General features: G+C 41.1%; 1 protein-coding gene across 1 annotated transcript; it reads left to right on the plus strand.

Annotated features, from left to right (window-relative positions):
• The first annotated feature begins 940 nt into the window (after nucleotides 1-940).
• Nucleotides 941-12,162, plus strand: LOC112921541 (lysozyme-like protein 1). The gene is made up of 4 exons (XM_026000804.2): nucleotides 941-1,096; nucleotides 1,590-1,748; nucleotides 11,220-11,298; nucleotides 12,093-12,162. Exons 1-4 carry the CDS (start codon nucleotides 958-960, stop codon nucleotides 12,160-12,162), a joined length of 447 nt encoding a protein of 148 aa, XP_025856589.2. The 5' UTR covers nucleotides 941-957.
• Nucleotides 12,163-19,429: the final 7,267 nt, after the last annotated feature.

The raw sequence follows: 19,429 nt of genomic DNA on the forward strand, positions 1-19,429 counted from the left end.
AAGTAGTGATGGAGGAGCTCAGGAAAACTGCATTTGCAATATAACCCTGATATTTTTGAAAAAAAAAAATCCTTCCACATTTGGAACAGTATTAAGAGAATGGAAGAAACATAAAGTGCTAAATTGTCTTGCTTCAATAAACACTCAAATAATAAATCTTAATGTTGTCCATTCAGATCCATGTGTATTTCATCTCTGATTGAAATGGGGGGTGTGTATTTCCACATACATAGGGAATGCTTAATTCTTTGTACTCTGTTTTTTTCTATTCATAGAATTAAATGGGAATCCTGGAAGTGTATTGCCCTCTGTGGTTTCTAACTGAACATCAATAAAGGAGGGATCATTTCTTTGCTTACCTGATCCTGAGAACATAATAGCATTTACTTGAAAGTTCCCATGTAGAAAACTATTAAGGAAAGAGCCTGCACTCATTCCCTCCTTGCACTGTATATTCCTGTACTTTGTTTTTCCCCATGCTGGTTCTGAATGATGAAAAGAAACAGGAAGTGGAGGGATGGGCAAAATGGATGAAGGGGAGAGGGAGACACAGGCTTCCAGGTATGGAATGAATAAGTCACAGGAATAAAAGACACAGCAAAGAGTATAGTCAACGATAATGTAATAGTGTTGTATGGTGACAGATGGTCGCCGCACTTGTGGTAAACATGGCATAATGTATAAACGTATAACTTGTCAAATTACCATGTTGTACACCTGAAACTAATATAGCACTATAAATTATAATCAAATAAAGAAGTTTCTAAAATTTAAAATTTAAAATAAAAGTAAAATAAAAAATAAAAGTAACAAAAAACATCTAGGCAGGGCTACCCACAACCGTGGTATATTTTTAAGTTCTCAGTAGCAACAGACTTAATCTCAGGACTCAGCACAAGGCAAAATTGTTTGACCTACTCTGATCTTTGACAGGTTCTGCCTCCAACAGATCTGGGGATGAAGGCTGCCAGCCTCTTGGCCCTGATTGGCTGTCTGATCATGGTCACTGAGCCCAAAATCTACACTCGCTGTAAACTGGCAAAAATATTTTCGAGGGCTGGCCTGGACAATTACCAGGGTTTTAGCCTTGGAAACTGTGAGATTTCTCCTTTCCTGTTCTTTTTCTACCTTTGATACGCCCTCTGAGATATCAACATTTCCCCACACCCCCAGCTTTGGTTTGTCCCCAGCTCTTCCATGCTCTGCCCCACCAGGGATGCCCCTGCTAGCTACCCACATGTTCTCTTCAAATGATGCTCTCTAGGGTACCTCTCTCCCTCCCTACCCCTCATGTCCTCACTCCTGAAGTCCTGCACAAATGACACCATCAAGGGAAGGAGAAAACAATGCCTCCCTTGCTGGTGGGGTAGGGGCAGACCTGACTTCTGGTCTCGTCCAGGTGCAGCCACTGACTAGGTGTGCAGCTTCAGAAGTGCCCCATGGGTGTGCTACTTGCCCTGTCCCTCCCCAAAGTCTGTTGGGACCACAGCATTATTGTAATGTATATAAGGGAACTCTCCTCTAAGAGCAGAGTTGGAGGAAAAAAATGCATTTCTTTTACTGGCATTTCTGGCTTTTTCTCCCTCTAGGGATCTGCATGGCATACTATGAGAGCCGCTACAATACAACAGCTGAGACCCAGCTGGAGGATGGAAGCATTGACTATGGCATTTTTCAGATAAATAGTTTCACGTGGTGCAGACGTGCTAAGCTACAAGAGAAGAACCACTGTCACGTTGCCTGCTCAGGTACGGTTTTGGTTTTCCAAAAATAATGTCCTCAAGGATAAAAGCAGGAAAGTTGATAGTGGAATATCCACCCATTTTCTGCTTTAACAAAAACTTGGAGTTCAGATGTGCAAGTAGGTCTATACCATGCCAATTATTCGACAGTTCCCCAGGGTGACATTCAGAGTCCTGAGGCCTACTTGCCCAAAGATGACTTATTCCTTCTAGGATGGTTTTTATGAAACAACCATGAAAGCAGAGGGGTAGACAAATGACCTTACTATCCTTTCATGCATAGAGACATTAAATATGTTTGATAAGAAGGAGAAATCTGTTTGCCAACTGCTTTCCATAAGCAATTTACTCAGACTATGCATTTATGCTTCTTTATACAGAATGAGACAAATAAATACACTTAAATTTCTTAAACAGTAGAAATTAAGCTAGAATTCACTTCCAAGGCTTCTACTTCAATCATCTATGTACATAGAATTGAGGCTGGCAGAAAACATCAGACACACACATATATGAAAGAGAACATATGCTTTATGGAGTTAGATGACTGTAAACAGGTATAGGTTGAGTGTTAAGAAGTTCAGAGGGCAGAGACATTCATTGATAAAGTCATGGAGAGTCTTGTAGACACAATGATACTTAATCTAAGACTTGGAAGATAGGTAAGATTTGGACATTTAGAGATGGGGAAGAGTCAGTCTGGATAAAGGAAACAACAAAAGCCAAAAGGTTATATGTGGGAAGTAGGTATGAGGCATGCACAGGGAGCAGTGAGACATTTGTGTTATCTGGAACAAAGAGGATGTGAAGACAAATAACAGGACATGGGGTTGGAAAGATTGATTACTACCTGACTATGAAGGACCTGGGAAGCCAAGTAGGACTTATATATACTGATTTCTGCCTGCAATAAGATTATCAGCAGAGGTCAGTTGATTAAGCATTGCTCCAGAATGATTAATGTGCAAACAGAGTATGATATATTGCCATTGCAAGTGTTGAAGTGAGAGACAGAAAGACCTGAATGATGATCATGTCTGGAGGCATGGAGAACATGCAAGAGATACTCAACAGATCCTACCCCTCTCTCTACAAAGTAAGCTCCATGAGGGCAGGGGTGTTCTGTTTTGTTCACTGATATATCCTTAATGCTTGGCCATAGTTGTGGGGTTCAATAAATATTCATGGAATAAATGAATGGAGGGAATGAGGAGCAAGGATGAAAATAAAAATTTCTAAGGTATTCTGTGGCAAACTCCTTAGGAACAGGAAATAAACTTTTAATCTCTGACACATACAGGATAACCAGTACATATGTTTGAATGTATGAATGATTGAACAATATGTTAATTTTCTTGCAAATTGTCTCTAAACCTACATTACGACAGAATGCTAACTCCTGAAGCAGATCACACAATTATGGTCCAATTCCTAATTTAGAACATTTTTTTGTTGGATCAAAATCCACCTCTTTACAGCTTTCTTCTGTTAATTCTAGTTTTTCCTCTTGGATTTATTCAGAACAAATTTGCTCAACTTTATACATAGAAACTTATAAAATGCTTGAAAATGACTAGTAGATATTTCTCATCTTTAATTTCTTCTGGGTAAAAACTTCAGTATCTTCACCTTCTACAGGTATGACTTTTAAATCCCTCCCCATCCATGGTCAATATCATTATCATTCCCAAGAGCTTGCTGATGGAGTCTTCCAGTTAAACACAGCAACTGGACATGTATGCTTTTAGAAGCTGAAGAACAGGAGGACAAGTCCTGGCTAATTTTGTAATTAGAGAAATTTGAGTCCTAAACTGACAGTGGGAAAGCCAAGAAACAACCATAGGATCCTAAAAGGGCTCAGAAATCAGCAGAGTCAGCTCATTCTGGAAACTGGAATGAAAGTAGGTAGAAAATAGGAGGACCAATCAGAAGTCCAATTAAGGAAAAGCTAGGCCATCAGATTCCCTTCCTGACTCCATTCAGCTACTGACTTCTTCTCCTCAATCCTGGCAGGATACTGGAGCTTTCCCTTCTGGACAGAGTGAGTATTCAACAACCTGTAGATGTGAGAGTTCTATAGTGAAGACACAGGAGATTAAATTCAAGTTTCCATAGTCCCAGTCAGTTTCCTCCATTTAGATCCTAGAATGATGGAAGCCAGGCTAGACTCTCCAAAAGAGAAGATTCTGTTCTGGAAAATTCAGACAGGTGAAAAGGAAATAACTAACGATTCTGAGTAGGAGCTCTCCATGAAGTCTCCAGACTTCTCTATAGGGAGATACACAGTTGAGAATCCCCATATCTGTGTACAGAACTCCTAATCAGTTTTTTTTTTAGTCTCTCTTTCTTAAATAAGTGCAGATAACCGAGGATCACCAGGCTACATAGAAGAGTCATTAACATGAAAGAATGAGACAAAATACAACAAAAACTAAACAAAACAAAAACCAAAATCAGACAGAAGGCACTTGTCAAAAGCAGATATACAGGGAAATGAAAATTTCGAATGAAAAAGGAAACTATCATTGATATCTTCATATTAATAGCATGTCATATCAATGAAATAAGGGGATGCTTTATAAAAAGTATTTAGAGAACAGCTCTTGGAAATTCAAAATATGATTGCAGAAACAAAAAACTCGATAGGTTGGAAGATAAGATTAAGGAAATCTTTCTAAAATCAGAACGAAAAGGAGAGAGATAGATGGTAAATAGGAGAAATAAGGATAAGAAAAATAAATGAATCTGAATAATACAATTTTCAGCAGGATAGAAGAGAAACAGTAGATAGAATGAAATCTTTAAAAAACATTTCCAGAACTGAAAGGCATATGTTTCCAATTTATAAGGGCCATCACATAACCAGTAGAGTCGATTAATGTAGATTCACACTAAGGCACAACCTCATGAAATTTTAGAGAACTAGAGAGAAATAGAATACGGTGTAGTCTTCAAAGAGACAGTAAAACATGTTCCATATGAAATATTAAGCATCAGAGTAGCATCAGATTTCTCGATATCAACAGTTGAAGGTAGAAGAAAATAGAGTAATATCTTTAAAATCTTGAAGAAAAATTATTTCCAATCTAAACTGCTATGCTAGCTGAATTGTCAATATATTGTGAGTGTAGAATGAATATATTTTGAGATAGGCAAGTTGTCAAAAAATTTACCTCCTAAAGAAAGAATCTTGACTAGAAAACATGGTCAACTCAACTAAGTAATAATTTTTTAAAAGGGGCTACTTGTAGGGACACCTGGGTGGCTCAGTGGTAAGCATCTGCCTTTGGCTCAGGGCATGATCCTGGAGTCCTGAGATCGAGTCCCCGCATTAGGCTTCCTGCATGGAGACTGCTTCTCCCTCTGCATAGGTCTCTGCCTCTTTCTGTGTCTCTCATGAATAAATAAATAAAATCTTTAAAAATAAATAAATAAACAAATAAAAGGGGGAATCTGCTTCCCCCCTCCCTCTCTCTATGCTGCTCCCCCTGCTCATGCGCTCTGTCTCTAAAATAAATAAATAAATCTTAAAAAAAAATCCTTCAATATTTTTTTTTGGACTGGGGGTCTACTGGAAAGCATTCTCTCAGCTTTTGTCTATCTGAAAATGTCTATATTTTATTTTCTCTTTGAGGGATATTTATGTAAAATTCTAGGCTGGCAGATACTTTTCTCTAATTTTGTTAAAGATATCCCTTTGCCTTCGGGTTCACTTTGTTTATTATGAGAAATTGGTGATATTCAGGGCACCTAAGTGGCTCAGTGGTTGAGCATCAGCCTTCAGTTCAGGTCATTATCCTGGGGTCCTGGGATTGAGTCCTGCATAGGAATCCCCACAGGGAGCCTGCTTCTCCCTCTGCCTGTGTCTCTGTCTCTGCCTCTCTCTGTGTCTCTCATGAATAAATAAATAAAAATCTTAAAAAAAAAAAAGGAAATTGGTGATTTTCTTATTTCCACCCCCTGTGTGTGATGTCTCTATTTTCTTTCCCTCTGTTTTAAGATTTCCCTTTAACCTCCAATTTTCAACAATTTGATCATGATGTGTGTTTTCTTGTGTTTATCTTGCTTGCTATTCATTAATATTTTGGATCTCTGAGTTCATAATTTTCATCTTTTCTCCTAAAACTTTAATGATGCATCTATTAGATCATTTGGTGTTGTCCCACAGGTCACTGAGGCTCTTCATTTTTCTCAACCTTTTTCCTTTTGTGTGTTTTATTTTCAATAGTTTCCATTGCTATATCTTCAAGTTCTCTGATCTTTTTTCTGAAGTGCTTAATCTATTAAGTTCATTAATTGAATGTTTTATTTCAGAGATTGTATATATTCAGTGCTAGGTAATTGCTTTAGATCTCTCATTTTCCTCATTTTATGCATCTTTTTCTTTAAGTCTTTGATATAAGTAAGCAGCTTTATAAATTGTTTTAAATCCCTTGCCTGGCAATTCAATCAACTGTGTCATTTCTGAGTCTTAACATTGACTGATCTTTCCCCTGGTTATGGCTCACATTCTTATACCTCTTTGCACATACAATAGCATTTTGTTGGATACTAAACATAGTATATGTTACATTTCTAAGTGTCTGGATTATGTTTTCTTTCTTTAAGGAGTGTTGGATTTCATCTTGGCAAGTAGTTAATTCTGATCAGCTTGACCCCTTTAAGACTCGCTTTTAAATTGTGGTGGGGAAGTTTGACAGTCATCTTTACGGTGGGGCTAATTTAATCTTACTATCAAGGTGTGGCTTTTCTAGTGTCTTTTGAATATCGAAGGGATCACCAACATCTCTCCCTTCTGACTAGTCAGAAATCAAATGTCTCCCAGGCCTGTGTGAGCTCTGTAATTTGTACAGGTCCCTGGTAATTGTTTTCTAACTGGTTTCATGGAGTTTTGCTCTTTGCAAGCCCAGTTTAAGCCTTCGGCCAAAGACCCCGTATATTCCCTATGCAGATTTCTGGTGTTCTTCTGGGTGGGCTTTTACTCTCAGGTACTCTTCTCCACAAAATTGCAGCTGCCTTGGCCTCCTACCTTGGTCTCCTCCACTTAAATTGCCATCTCCTGCCTGGGTTTTGCCTTTCTGGTCTGACAAGTGCCTCTGGGCAGAAAGTCATGGCAATCATAAGACTCCCCTCATTTGGTTTCTATCTCTCAAGGGTCATGATCCTGCCTTGCCTTTTTCCTAATGCCTGAAACTAATGTGCTCATATGTTTTGTCTAGTTTTCTAGTTATTTACAGTGGGAAAGAAAATCTGTTACTCCATCATGTCCATGCTTGACTTTACATGCAATTGACTAATTTAATATTGTTCAATTTAGTTTCAAATACGGAAGTCTGGGGCAAACATATATCTGCAAGGCAATCTTGAATTCTAGGAAATTAAAATGTCGGACAGTTCATGGTTAGAGGTGAAGGAACATTCATATCTGCTTTCTCATCATAAAGAGCATGGGATTTTTAGAGACGCTTTAAAATAGAAAACAGGAAAAAAAAAAAAAATAGAAAACAGGATGTTGGTTTTATATCCTAATCACCCCTTAGTAGCTGGCCTTCCTCAGCCTCAGGCCAGAGAAGCTTTAATTATGGACAATGTCATTCTGTCCCACGTATTACAGACATAGGGACATTTGTCATGGGAACCCGGAAACGAGTTAGCATTAGGGTATCTTTATGAGAAACATGATGTTTCACACATGTACGAGTCACACACACCTCCAGTCCATCTTCCAAAGCTATGCTATCTCCTCATTCCCATACCAAGTCACATTTCCAAAATCCCTGCCTACCTTCCCCAAACTATTTGGACAGAATATTTGTGTGTGTGTGTGTGTGTGTGTGTGTGTGTGTGTGTGTCTACACACACACATATTTAGATACACACGATAACATAGTATCAGTCCTTATTTTCCTCCGACAGCATAGACCTCTTTAAAGTAAGAGATGTTTAAGGAAAAGGAAGGTGATTCTTGTCTCTTGTATCTGTCTCGTCTACTTATATTAATCTCTATTTCTCCTCAGCTTGGTATTCTAGTTGGCCTTTGTCACTCCAGAGAGAGGAAGAAGATGTAAATTGTGGGCTTGATAGTGATATTGTACGTGGGAGGCAAGAGGATGCTGGGAGAGACAGAGAGACTTGGAAGCAGAACAAACTTACCTGAAAATAAGTCGTTCCTTTCGTGTAGATTGTTGCTGTTTTCCGTTGTTGATGTGAGAGAATCAGCTATTCAGATTGACAATGCTTTGCTGTGCAACAGAACCCTTGGGCTGCACAGACTTGTCTATTTAAAGTAAATTGAGCAGAAGCAATTCTTGGCACCGACCTTTATAAATACTTGCCTTCTTGACTCATTCCTGCCCCTCTGCTGCCCCTCTGTGGCCGTCCCATTGTGTCTTCACGGCTCATCGCATCAGGCCCTTCCTTCCCAGCCCCCATCTTCCTGAACGTAGTTTCCGAAGCCAATTCAAAGTCATGTCCAACTAGCACTTTCAAAACATCTCCTTAGAGTAACAACACGCTATAGCAAAGTGGGAGACTGACAAACGACCTTGACAAGGTCTCCACCACCTGGACCTGGCACATCTCATCCTCCTCCCGCAGTGGCCCATAGCATCTCCCGCCAAGCAACCTGCCTTCCCCCAAACACAAGCCTCCTGCTTTGGGGACACACCTTTGGTATGCTCCAGTCCTGGCACAAAGAATGCTCTCTATTTCCTCCTCACTATGCGTGCTTCGTGTCCTTTCCACCCCTTGAGGCCCCACTGGACCCTCTTCCCCTAGGAAACAGACTCCAACCACTTTCTAACACAAACAGTATCTCAGCACCTACCGAGCATTTGTCAGCACAAAGTGTTTCTATGTAATTTGAACACGTATCAGGTGCCAAGAACTTAAGTTTGGATAATCTCCTAATAGAGAAATAATTCCTTAAAATTAATAAGGTATTTATATTTTTATTATCATTAATAAACTTCATTAGCATATAGTGTTCCATAAGCAGGAATCTTTGCTTAAGTGTCTGCGTTGTTGGAATGAAATAATAGAAGACAATAGGATTTAAGCCCCAGGTTTGAATGCAGGCTCATTCACTGGGTGTGGACTTCAGTTTAAAGGACTAATCATGCTACTCACCCTCATAGTTGTTCCGAGGCCGAACAGAGATAATACATGGAGAGATTTAACGTGAACTAAACACAGAGTAACTTTTCTATAAAGATTGGCTCTTAGGAACAGCAATTACTATTGTAGCTACTCATCTCTCTAGAAATAAGGCGAAAGATTTATAAGCTAACAAAGCTTAATTTTTCACTGTGTATCAAATGCTAGTGAATTTGCAGATTATCTCAATTTGTTATCACCTATAGGTCATATCTTTTGTTCATTTTCTCTTGGTTAATATAATTTTGTTTTGAATTTTTAAAAACCAAGACTTTGAATTTGCTTGAAAGAAATCTATCACTGCCTTTATCTTCTAGTTAAGCTTATCTGAGAAAGCAACCAAATTCCCAACTAAACAGGCATACTCAAGAAAAAAAAACTCCATTTTCAACTGAGTTTACAAAATAATTTTGTATTGTAGTGATCCATTTAGACTAATGTTATTCTTTTTGGTTATATTTTTCTGGAAGTAAAAATAATGTGTTTCTATTGTAAATAGTTTGGAAATATGCAGTTAAGATTGAAAAGCATCCAGTGATTGCACAATTCAGAGCTAACCCTTCAAATATCGGTGATTATGGTATCTTTTTATTTTCTCTCTAAACCAGTGCTGTCCAATAGTACTTTCTGTGACAATGGAAATGTTCTCTGGTTATCCACTATGAGAACCATTAGCCACAATAAAGATGCTATAAAGCATCTGAGATGTAGTGAGAGCAACTGAGGAACTGAAGTTCTAATTGTATTGATTAATTTAGATTTAAATGGTCCCATGTAGCTAATGGCCACCATATTATACAGTGTGGCTCTAGGAGGATATTTTTACAATGTTGAGAACCTTATAAGGGGAGCATTTTCCATTATTAGGAAATCATGTCAACACATGATTTAAATGGCACCTTATTTCATTCTATGGAAGTATTATGATTAATGTGAACCCCCCCCCCTAATTATAAGGCAATTAGGTATTTTCCTTTTGGAAATAAATTTCCTCTTGTAAACAAATCTGCAGTAAATTACTTTGTAAGTAAATCTTTATCATGATTCATAATTAGTTCCTTAAGATAGATCCAGAAAGAGAAAATTACTAGGCAAAAAGATAAGAATCACTTTAAGGCTCTTTGACACATACTATTAAATTGTTTTCCTGAAAAGTTGAACCCATTTTACTCTTACCAGCAACTTCTGAAGAGTGCCTATGTCATTGTACCCTTGTCAACATGGAACATTACCCTATCTGTCAAAAATCTTTGTCTCATTGACAAATAAAAATGATACCAAATGGTGTAGGCTTTATGTCTTTGATTGGCGGTGGTGATGGACAGAGAGATGGACTGCCCAGATTCCCCTAAGGGGAAGATGTCTGGTTCCAATGGCATCTGTGTGATTCATAGACAGCCTACCTGACACCTCCTTTAGGATTCTCTTAGCTGCAGAGGACTGCCCCATCTAACATTGTGCCCCTCTTGGGCAGTCTACATCCAGGGCCTGAGTGAGCAGGAGTCATAAAGACTTAGCCATTTGGACACAACTTGGGCAACTTCGATGGGCCTGCATCACAACTGGACATCTCCATCTGACCAGTCCTGCTTCGGCCCCCTTTCTTTCACAGATATGGATCTTTAATAAATACTCTGCACCCCAAGCCCATGTCTGTATTTACTTCTGAAGAACCCACCATGCAACAAAAGTGATGTTGACTTTCTATTTATTTGCCTTTTCCATCATGTTTGCATTGAGCATTTTGAGGCCACTTCTGGGCAAGCAGGAAAGAATACTGAGACCAATGAATTCACTTGTAATCAGAAGATCTGTTATGTCTGAAAACCACAGAAAAATAACAGACTAATGGGCCTGACATAAAAAAAAATTGCATATGAAAAACTACCTTGGATAGAATTTTTTTAAATGCACACATTGGAAAGTTAAATAGACAAGTTTAATATTTACCTATAAAGAGATCATATGTGTCAAAGTAACCCAAGTAGAGAAAACATTGTACTGTCCTCTTGTGTATTTCTTTAGGACACAAAAAACATTCCCCTCCTGTCTCTATTCTAAACATATTTCCAAAAACTCTTTAGGATTGAAATTTCAAGAAGGCAAGATGTGGCTATTCTAGAAATAAAAATTTTTAAGAAAAATTCTTTGATTTGTGAAGAAGCTCAACAAAAATAAGAATATGGCTTAAAGCTTTTCCCACCCTCCTGTTCCAAAAAGAAAAAAAGAAAAAAAAAAACAGTGAGAAAAGTGGGGGAAACCTGAGCAGGGCTTCCCCTCAGATAAGTCTCAGCTAATACTATACTCCTCTCTCTCTTACAGCCTTGATCACAGATGATCTCACAGATGCAATTCTATGTGCCAAGAAAATTGCTAAAGAGACAGAAGGGATGAACTATTGGTAAGAGGCTTTCCTTGAGGGACTTTGGCTGACATGGCCAAAACCGACGGTGCGTCCATTCATCACAGCTACAGCGGGCCCTGGCACACTCACCTCTGCGGAGAGGTCCAATGATGTTAATGTGACCTTGTTTGTACCCTGCCCCATGAGTGGGTGGGTGTCCAGTGAACAGGGCAAAAGGGGCTTCGAAGCAGAGGAGAGACAGTATGGGCCATGGTGATTTGCCATTGCTTTTCACAGTAAAGTATTCCAAACAACAGAGCAAGAGGTGCTTTCTGATGTGAGTTGCTGGTGAAGGCAATGCACCAGAGGGAAAAAGCATGAGTTTGCTCTCCACTTGGACAAAATTTTGGAGGATTAGGGCAACATTTTGTGGGGAGACAGAACAGACAGCAGTGAGAGAAAAATGACCATGCCAGTTACACCATACATTAGCGGGAAAGTTCCCTAGGACAGGGCAGAGACACAGTTTCTGTGGCTCGCTGTGATCTGAGGCTGGGTTTCCTGTGAATATAGGTAATCAGGTCACCGACATGGGGAACCCAAATTTTCAGAGGTGAAGGTGTTTAACTAAATGACTCATCCTTATATGAGTTGTTTACTATTGCTGAAGCTATTAAGGACTCGGAGTAAAGAAAAGTCTTAAGGCAAAAGGATAGAGTCCTTGGATCTCAGAAACAAAACTTAATCCTGGGTGCCCCTGGTTGTTTTGGTTAATTACCTATGGTTTGAACCTATGAATATTTGGATTGTCATGCTTCTTTCTGTTGCTCCTGCTTCCCTTTCCTCTCCAGGCAAGGCTGGAAGAAACACTGTGAGGGCAAGGACCTGTCTGAGTGGAAAAAGGGATGTGAGGTTTCATGAACTGGAACCGGACCCAGGATGCTCTGCAATCACACCCCAGGATTTGTAATAAGTTCAAGTGTTCGTGTCACCTTGTCCTCCTTCCCTCCCAATGTTCCTTCTCAAAGTTAGAGAGGGAAAATTGTTATAGTTTTAAGGAAATAAATATTTCCATTTAAGTATCTTTACTTCACCCTGACTCTGTTTAAGTGATGTCATAAAAGCACCGTGGTGAGATTAGAGAAGTCACCTGCAAAATGTTCTAGCCTCAGAAAGAACAAACCTCCTGTCTTCATTACTGACTCCTGTGGTCCTGAAATGGCTTCTCATTTAAAAAGAAGACTTCTAGGGTGCCTGGGTGGCTCAGTCAGTTACAGTCAGCCAAAACTAACCGTCTCTTGGTTTTGACTCAGGTCGTGATCTCAGGGTCCTGGGATCAAGCCCCGTGCTGGGCTCCACACTCAGTACAGAGTCTGCTTGGGGTTCCTCTCTCCCTCTTCCTCTGCCCCTCCACCTGTGCATTCTCTCTCTCAAATAAACAAATCTTAAAAAAAAAAAGACTCCCAAGTCAAGGAGAGCAGTAGATGAATGGCCATAGTCTATTGACCTCTTTCCTGAAGCATTTGGTCATTCTTCTCTTGGTCAGCAGATACACAGTCCTGCCTCAATTTACCACTGCCAGAGAGAATGTTCCTGTGAGATCTAGGCAATTCTGATGGACATGGAATGGAAATAAGTGGGTGAAGTTGCAGCTCTCATCTCTAATGTTGAGAGTTCCTCGTGTTCCGACATCGATTTAAATTAAATCTATCAAATTCAAAACTAACATCATCATGGCAAAATTGCTTCCAGCCTTAGACCTATAGATTTTATGTGTAACACTGAGCTGAGGAGCTCAGATCCCAAAGAGCTGTTATCAGAATGCCCTCTGCTTCACAAAGGGATGGCCCACATGGCAGGGCAGCTCTGCTCTGCTGAGTTTTTTCTCTTCTCTTCCCTGTCTTGCTGGGCCAGAAGTGGTTGGGGCTGCCTTTACTGCAACTTTACATGGAAAGCTCAAGTTGAATGCAATCTGACCTCAAGAATGCACTAAATTAAGGTTTGTTAAAGAAATGGTTATGCCTACAAATACATTTCCCACTTAGAAGAAAGTCCCCACTGGTCAGACTGATGGGTTTTGTGATACCACCTAACTGACCCATAAACACTCTCTAGTTGCCAACTGCCTGGGATCTCCTGTTGGTTCGTTTCACATCCTGGCTTCACTTGCAGGCACAGTATTTAAAAAATCTGAACTACTACTTGCCAAAAGAATATAAACATTTCATATGTGTCTAAACAAACATAAGCCAGTGACAATTTAACAGGCATTACAAATCATGGAAAAACAGCATTTGAGACTTGTGGAAGAATTGAAAAAAAAATCTGTAAGATGGCTGAAGAAAATGTGAAAAATGTGGAATCCATCAAGTTGCACTAAAAAAAACTGTGCTTCTGGAAGTCCATAAATATGCATCTTTCATTATTATTGTCCTGTTATCCATCTGCCTTGCTGCCTCCCTTCTTAGTCAAACCTTCATTAAATCAGTGATACCATGTTCATGACCTAGGTTGGCATGGGACCTGGCACCAGCTGTGTAAACACTAGGGGAAGATTAAACAAACAAACAAACAAACAAAACCACTCAACTCCAGAAAAGGAGTGCTTTGAAGCTACAAGTGAAGAGAGATTGGCTGGCCCTATAATTTGATCTATCTTTTCACAAAATTCATAACATTTCTAAGCATGTAATCCTATCCTTTCTGACCCTGAATGTTTCGTTTGTTTAGTATTTCCATAAAGATCAAGGATAAAAAAAATTGTTGTCCTGCATAATTTTCGACAATTAATTCTCTTAGAAATTCAAGAAAAAAATATTACTCCTGTTCCTGAGTTATCTTTATTTAACAAGGGTATCTTGAAATAACAACTGAATTGTATATACCCTCTGATAGTTTCCAAGATATCTGGAAACAGATTTTCAGTTTTTCCTCACAGGCAATTGATCAGCAGCTTACCAGATGGCATGGCACTGAGAAGACAGTTGGATGTTAGGGTTTGGAGTACTGCTAGGGTAGATAGGTTCTTTCTTTGGAGACTCAGTTCTACCTGGCTTTTGGGACCCCTCCCCTGGTGTCTGCCCCTATGTACCCTAGCTCCTTCTCTGTCATTCTTCAATACTTCCTGTCTGGTTCAACCATTTTTTCTTGATGCCTCCTGAGCCCATATACCATGTCCCCTTGGGTGTCTTTGCTCCTGGTTTTTCCCAAATCTGGATGACTGTGCCACTTCCCTATAGCCTCTTCAAGCCCCACCCAACCTATAGGAAGCCTCTCTAGTCCACCGGCCTCCTAACAGTCTTTTCTCTATGGTCTTTCCCAACTGGACACGTATGGGATCATAGAAGGAATACAAACAAGATCTTGTGTTTGGAATATTTTTATTTTCAAATCAGGTTCACATCCAATACTTTAAATGCTCCTCACAACATCCTTGGGAAACAGCATAACATAATCTTTACTTTATACAGAAGATACTCAGTTTTAAAAAGGGTGACTGTCAAGATCCATTGTGCCACAGTGGGGGATCCAGGGTAACCCTGCCACCCTTAGGAATCCTCAGAACTCAGTGAAAGAACAGTAGCCTATTTTCTTTAGGGATAGGGAGTGCCTGAGCCCCTCATCTGTGTTTGTCACCCACTTCTTTGAGTACCCCTGTCTGTACAAACATCAGCCAGGCCCAGAAAGATCTAGGGAAAAAAAAGAGTAGGAAACACTCTCACCCAAAATTTTCTCTCTTTTTTTTTTTTTGTATCACTGGCATTTCTTTTTTTTTTTTTTTTTTGTATTTTTTTTATTGGAGTTTGATTTGCCAACATATAGCATAACACCCAGTGCTCATCCCGTCAAGTGCTCTCCTCAGTGCCTGTCACCCAGTCACCCCACCCCACCCCCCGCCCACCTCCGTCTCCACTACCCCTTGTTCGTTTCCCAGAGTTAGGAGTCTCTCGTGTATTGTCACCCTCTCTGATATTTCCCACTCATTTTCTCTCCTTTCCCCTTTATTCCCTTTCACTATTATTTATATTCCCCAAATGAATGAGAACATACAATGTTTGTCCTTCTCCGATTGACTCACTTCACTCAGCATAATACCCTCCAGTACCATCCACGAAGAAGCAAATGGTGGGTATTTGTCGTTTCTAATGGCTGAGTAATATTCCATTGTATACATAGACCACAGCCTCTTTATCCATTCATCTTTCGATGGACACCGAGGCTCCTTCCACAGTTTGGCTATTGTGGACATTGCTGCTATAAATATTGGGGTGCAGGTGTCCTGCCGTTTGACTGCATCCGTATCTCTGGGGTAAATCCCCAACAGTGCAATTGCTGGGTCGTAGGGCAGATCTATTTTTAACTCTTTGAGGAACCTCCACCCAGTTTTCCAGAGTGGCTGCACCAGTTCACATTCCCACCAACAGTACAAGTGGATTCCCCTTTCTCCACATCCTCTCCAACGTTTGTTGTTTCCCGTCTTGTTAATTCTCACCATTCTCACTGGTGTCTCACCCAAAATTTAATCTCTTCAAGGCAAATTAATGAAATAAAGACTTCATTAGAGACCCAGAAAGATTTCCTCTGTTCTTCCAAAAATAGATGGAAAATGTTCTAGATTTCTAAAAATTGAAATGAGAAACATGCATTGCTTTTCCCAACCAAAAGATTTACATTTTGCCATTTAAAACATGAAAATTATTTCTTCCAGTGGCCGAAATGGCCACTCCAAGCCCACTTCCCCAGAGTCAGGGGTTCTGCATTTCCTCTGTGGGGCCCCTAGACTGAAGAGGACACACAGCCAAGGAAGCGCTCTGGCCATGAGCATCATCCAGGGCAGCTGCTCCATGGAGCCTCCAGCTACTGGAAGTTCCACACATGCAATGGTCAGGGGCTGGAAATTCCCACAGCTTGTTTGCACGGGAGCCTTTTCCCTGGGGGGGGCTTAGGATCCAGGAGTAAACCTGACATAGCAGAATCATCTGGAACACAACAGGGCCCCCTGAGGGACCTCAGACAATACAGGTGACTATGTCTCTCCCTCATTTTTCTTCGCTCTTATCCAGTTGGTTCACGGTGCAGGAGGACGGAAAAGAGAAACCAGTCTCAGTCACAGACACAGCAAGCACGTCTGTTTAATCTGATCCTCCTGTAACAGCACAAAGAGGGGAAACAGAAGGTCAGAAGCAATAAACAGTCTCACAGAAGAGGGGAAGGCAAAAGAGAGACAAAGACGATATTTTCTTACACGAGGCTGCAACTCCACCAACTTTTGCCACCAGGGCCCCCTTAACTGATGGACAGCCCAAACCCAACACCGTGTCTTGATCAGGGACGTTTGCCTCGCCTTTGTTCTAGTAACTGTATCAGCTGGGCTCTGATTATAACCAGAATACATATTCATTGTGGAACATATAGAAAATATTTTTCCAAACAGTAAAAATTTTCTCACCAGTCGACGATTACTGCTATTAATACTCTTGGCTTTTCTCCCAGTTTTTTTTTTTCTTCTATTTTTTATAGACTTGGACTCAGAGTTTTAATTTTGTAACCTGATCTTTCCACTTGACATACCGCACGATTTCCCCCAATTAATATTTGCTAAAATACGGTGCCTACAAACAGCACAGTGGCTATGCTGCTCCATAATCCCTTTACTCTGTCCTCCTTTTGTTGTGTAGTTGGCCCGACCAGCAACATTTTCAGGCCTGGGACTCTAGGCCAAGTTCTTTCTGGAAAGGGGTCTTTCTTTTCTCACTGCTTATTCTCCTCCAGACTTCACTGAAAGCCCTCAGTACATGATTTTTATGGGGCCCATCTTTCCATGGACTCCTTGACTACTTTGGGGAGAACCTGAATCGAGACTAGAAATAGACTGGGCCATGTTTTCCATTGTCTGCCATTTGGGCCAACATTGAGAAAAAAAAAAGCCCGTATTGTCCTGCAAAACCCAAAGCATGTGGTTAACCATGCTGTTTCAGCTCCTGCAAAATGGGCACAACACATTCACTGCACTCAATTGTAGTGAGGATTAACGGCAATGTCAGAAGCTCGTGGCACAGATCAGGCTTTAAAAAAAAAAAAAATTGGTGGGACACCTGGGTGGCCCGGTTGGTTAAGCATCAGACTCTTGATTTGGGCTCAGGTCATGATCTCAGGGTCGTGAGATCAAGCCTTGCCTCGGGTTCTGTGCTGGGCATGGAGTCTGCCTCTCAAATTCTGCTTCTCTCCCTCTCTCTTGCTCTCTCAAATAAGTAAATAAATAAATCTTTTAAAAAATTGGTTACTCTTATTTTATTTCTGCATTTTTCTTTCTTCAGTATGTTCAACAGGTGATTCCTAACAGGTACCGACACTTCAATAGGGTGAATTACATTTTGTGTGAAATAACGACATTTCCGAAAAGGGAAGGGAGAGATCTTTCCTGAAAGAAGCTGCCAGTGAAACCTTGGCTACATTTGTTTTACTAGGTCCGGGCAGCTGAGATTTTCAAGCTACAGTGTAAAAAGTTAAAAGCTCCCTCGATTCCCCTGCCTGCTCACTACCACGCCCCCACTGGCAACATAATTCTTAGTGAGGAAGAAAAAATAAATCTATAGTTGCCTTGAAAAGCATTCATGCAAAATAAAGCCCAGATTCATAAGTAATCGGTCTTCTGCATCACTTTTCAAAACAGTATCCTGTTACTAGCTAAAGCAAACAGAGTGGTTTCAGCTCCGAGAACTGACAGGCAGTGCAGAGGGCAGATTGGAAAAGATTAAATATTTGTGCAAAACGCCACATCCCCCTTCACAAAGAGCCGCCTGAGTCTGGAAATAAAAGGAAATGGGAATCAGAGGAAGGGGATACAGGAACTGAGAAGAGAGTCTTATCTTTCCAGAGGAAGGATTGGTTTTGGAGGAGTTGGTGGGGAAGGGGAGAGGGGCAGAAATGAGGCGGGGATTGGGGCGGGGGGTGGGGGGGAGCCAGCACTCAGGGCTCAGGTCGCTGCTTGTGCCCAAGGCTGCACTTTTAACACAGGCAGTGGAGTCAGGCCCCGGGGGCTCCGGGGGCGATGGAAACAGGATGGCGAGGGCTTGGGGGCTGCCAGGCTGTGGTGGCGGAGATGCGAGAAAGAGGCACTCGGGAAGCCCACGGTCGGAGCAGCACTAGGTTAATTGGTAAGGGTGGGAGGAGAGGAGGGAGGCCGGGCGGGCGCCGGCGAAGCCACTGCGCACATTGGCAGTCCAAGGTCTGCTGGTGGAGCAAAGGGCAGATCAGAAAAAGGGGGATTTTAGAAAATTGTTTAAAAACTGCAGTTTCCGACTCTGCTGACAGTCTATCAAAGCGGGATTCTGCCTCTGAGATGTTTTAGTGGCTGCCAGGAGCTTCGGATTGAAAAAAGAAAAAAAGAAGAAGAAACCTCATACAATAGAGCTTTCTGTGCAGGCAGTGGGGAGATGGCTGATAAGATGAAAATCTTTCAGGAATTGGGTTTTTTTTTTTTTTTTTTCCGTGGACTTTGGAGTTCCTCAGGGGCCCACCACGAAGACTAACATAGGGCACTCCCCAGGAAAAAAAAACAGCCCCCGGAGCCCTTTGAACAGAGCTCAAGTGACCCATGTTCAAGCAGAAGGAGAGCCCATGGGAAGCGTAGCCTGTGGTCCCATGTGCTGGCTTAGAGACAGCGCCAGAGCAGTGCTTCTCAACCCTGGCTGATTCACCAGGAGGCTTTTTGAAAAATGCTATTTTATATTTGCATTTATACGACAGACCTTTTTGAAAATCGTACTTTCACCTTGTCTGTGCCTGTAGACTGAAGGGCTGTGGACCTCGGCCACCCTTCCCTGCCCAGAGTACTCAGAGCATTGGACTCTCCTGCATTACGGCCGTCACCATTGACAGAGTAGAGCGTGGCACGGTGTTTGCTTCGAGATTTGTTGGCAGTTGTACCATTTCTATCTCTTTTCCCTCTATCTGCTTTGGAGACTAGGTTCGACTCCTCAGATCCAGGGACTGGCTCTATGCCTTCCAAGGGAAACGATTTCTTGAGGACCCCAGATACAGCTGGGAGACAGGGTACAACAGCTCCAGGAAAGTTGCCAGCAGCTGTCTGCCCCTTTGAAGTCTTTTGCTTAGGCTTCATGGCCTTGGCCGCACATTCAAATGAATTGGGGAGTTAAAAAAGAAATACCCACTGCAGGGCTCCTGG

This window comes from Vulpes vulpes, chromosome 2, assembly GCF_048418805.1.
Source record: "Vulpes vulpes isolate BD-2025 chromosome 2, VulVul3, whole genome shotgun sequence".
Taxonomy (NCBI): Eukaryota; Metazoa; Chordata; class Mammalia; order Carnivora; family Canidae; genus Vulpes; species Vulpes vulpes.

What these genes read in the sequence shown, in the direction of transcription:
- LOC112921541 (XM_026000804.2), top strand. Translation starts at nt 958, where the DNA reads ATGAAGGCTGCCAGCCTCTTGGCCCTGATTGGCTGTCTGATCATGGTC. An exon ending in GGGTTTTAGCCTTGGAAACT is followed by an intron (nt 1,097 to 1,589) that starts GTGAGATTTCTC and finishes TTCTCCCTCTAG; the next exon opens with GGATCTGCATGGCATACTAT. An exon ending in CTGTCACGTTGCCTGCTCAG is followed by an intron (nt 1,749 to 11,219) that starts GTACGGTTTTGG and finishes TCTCTCTTACAG; the next exon opens with CCTTGATCACAGATGATCTC.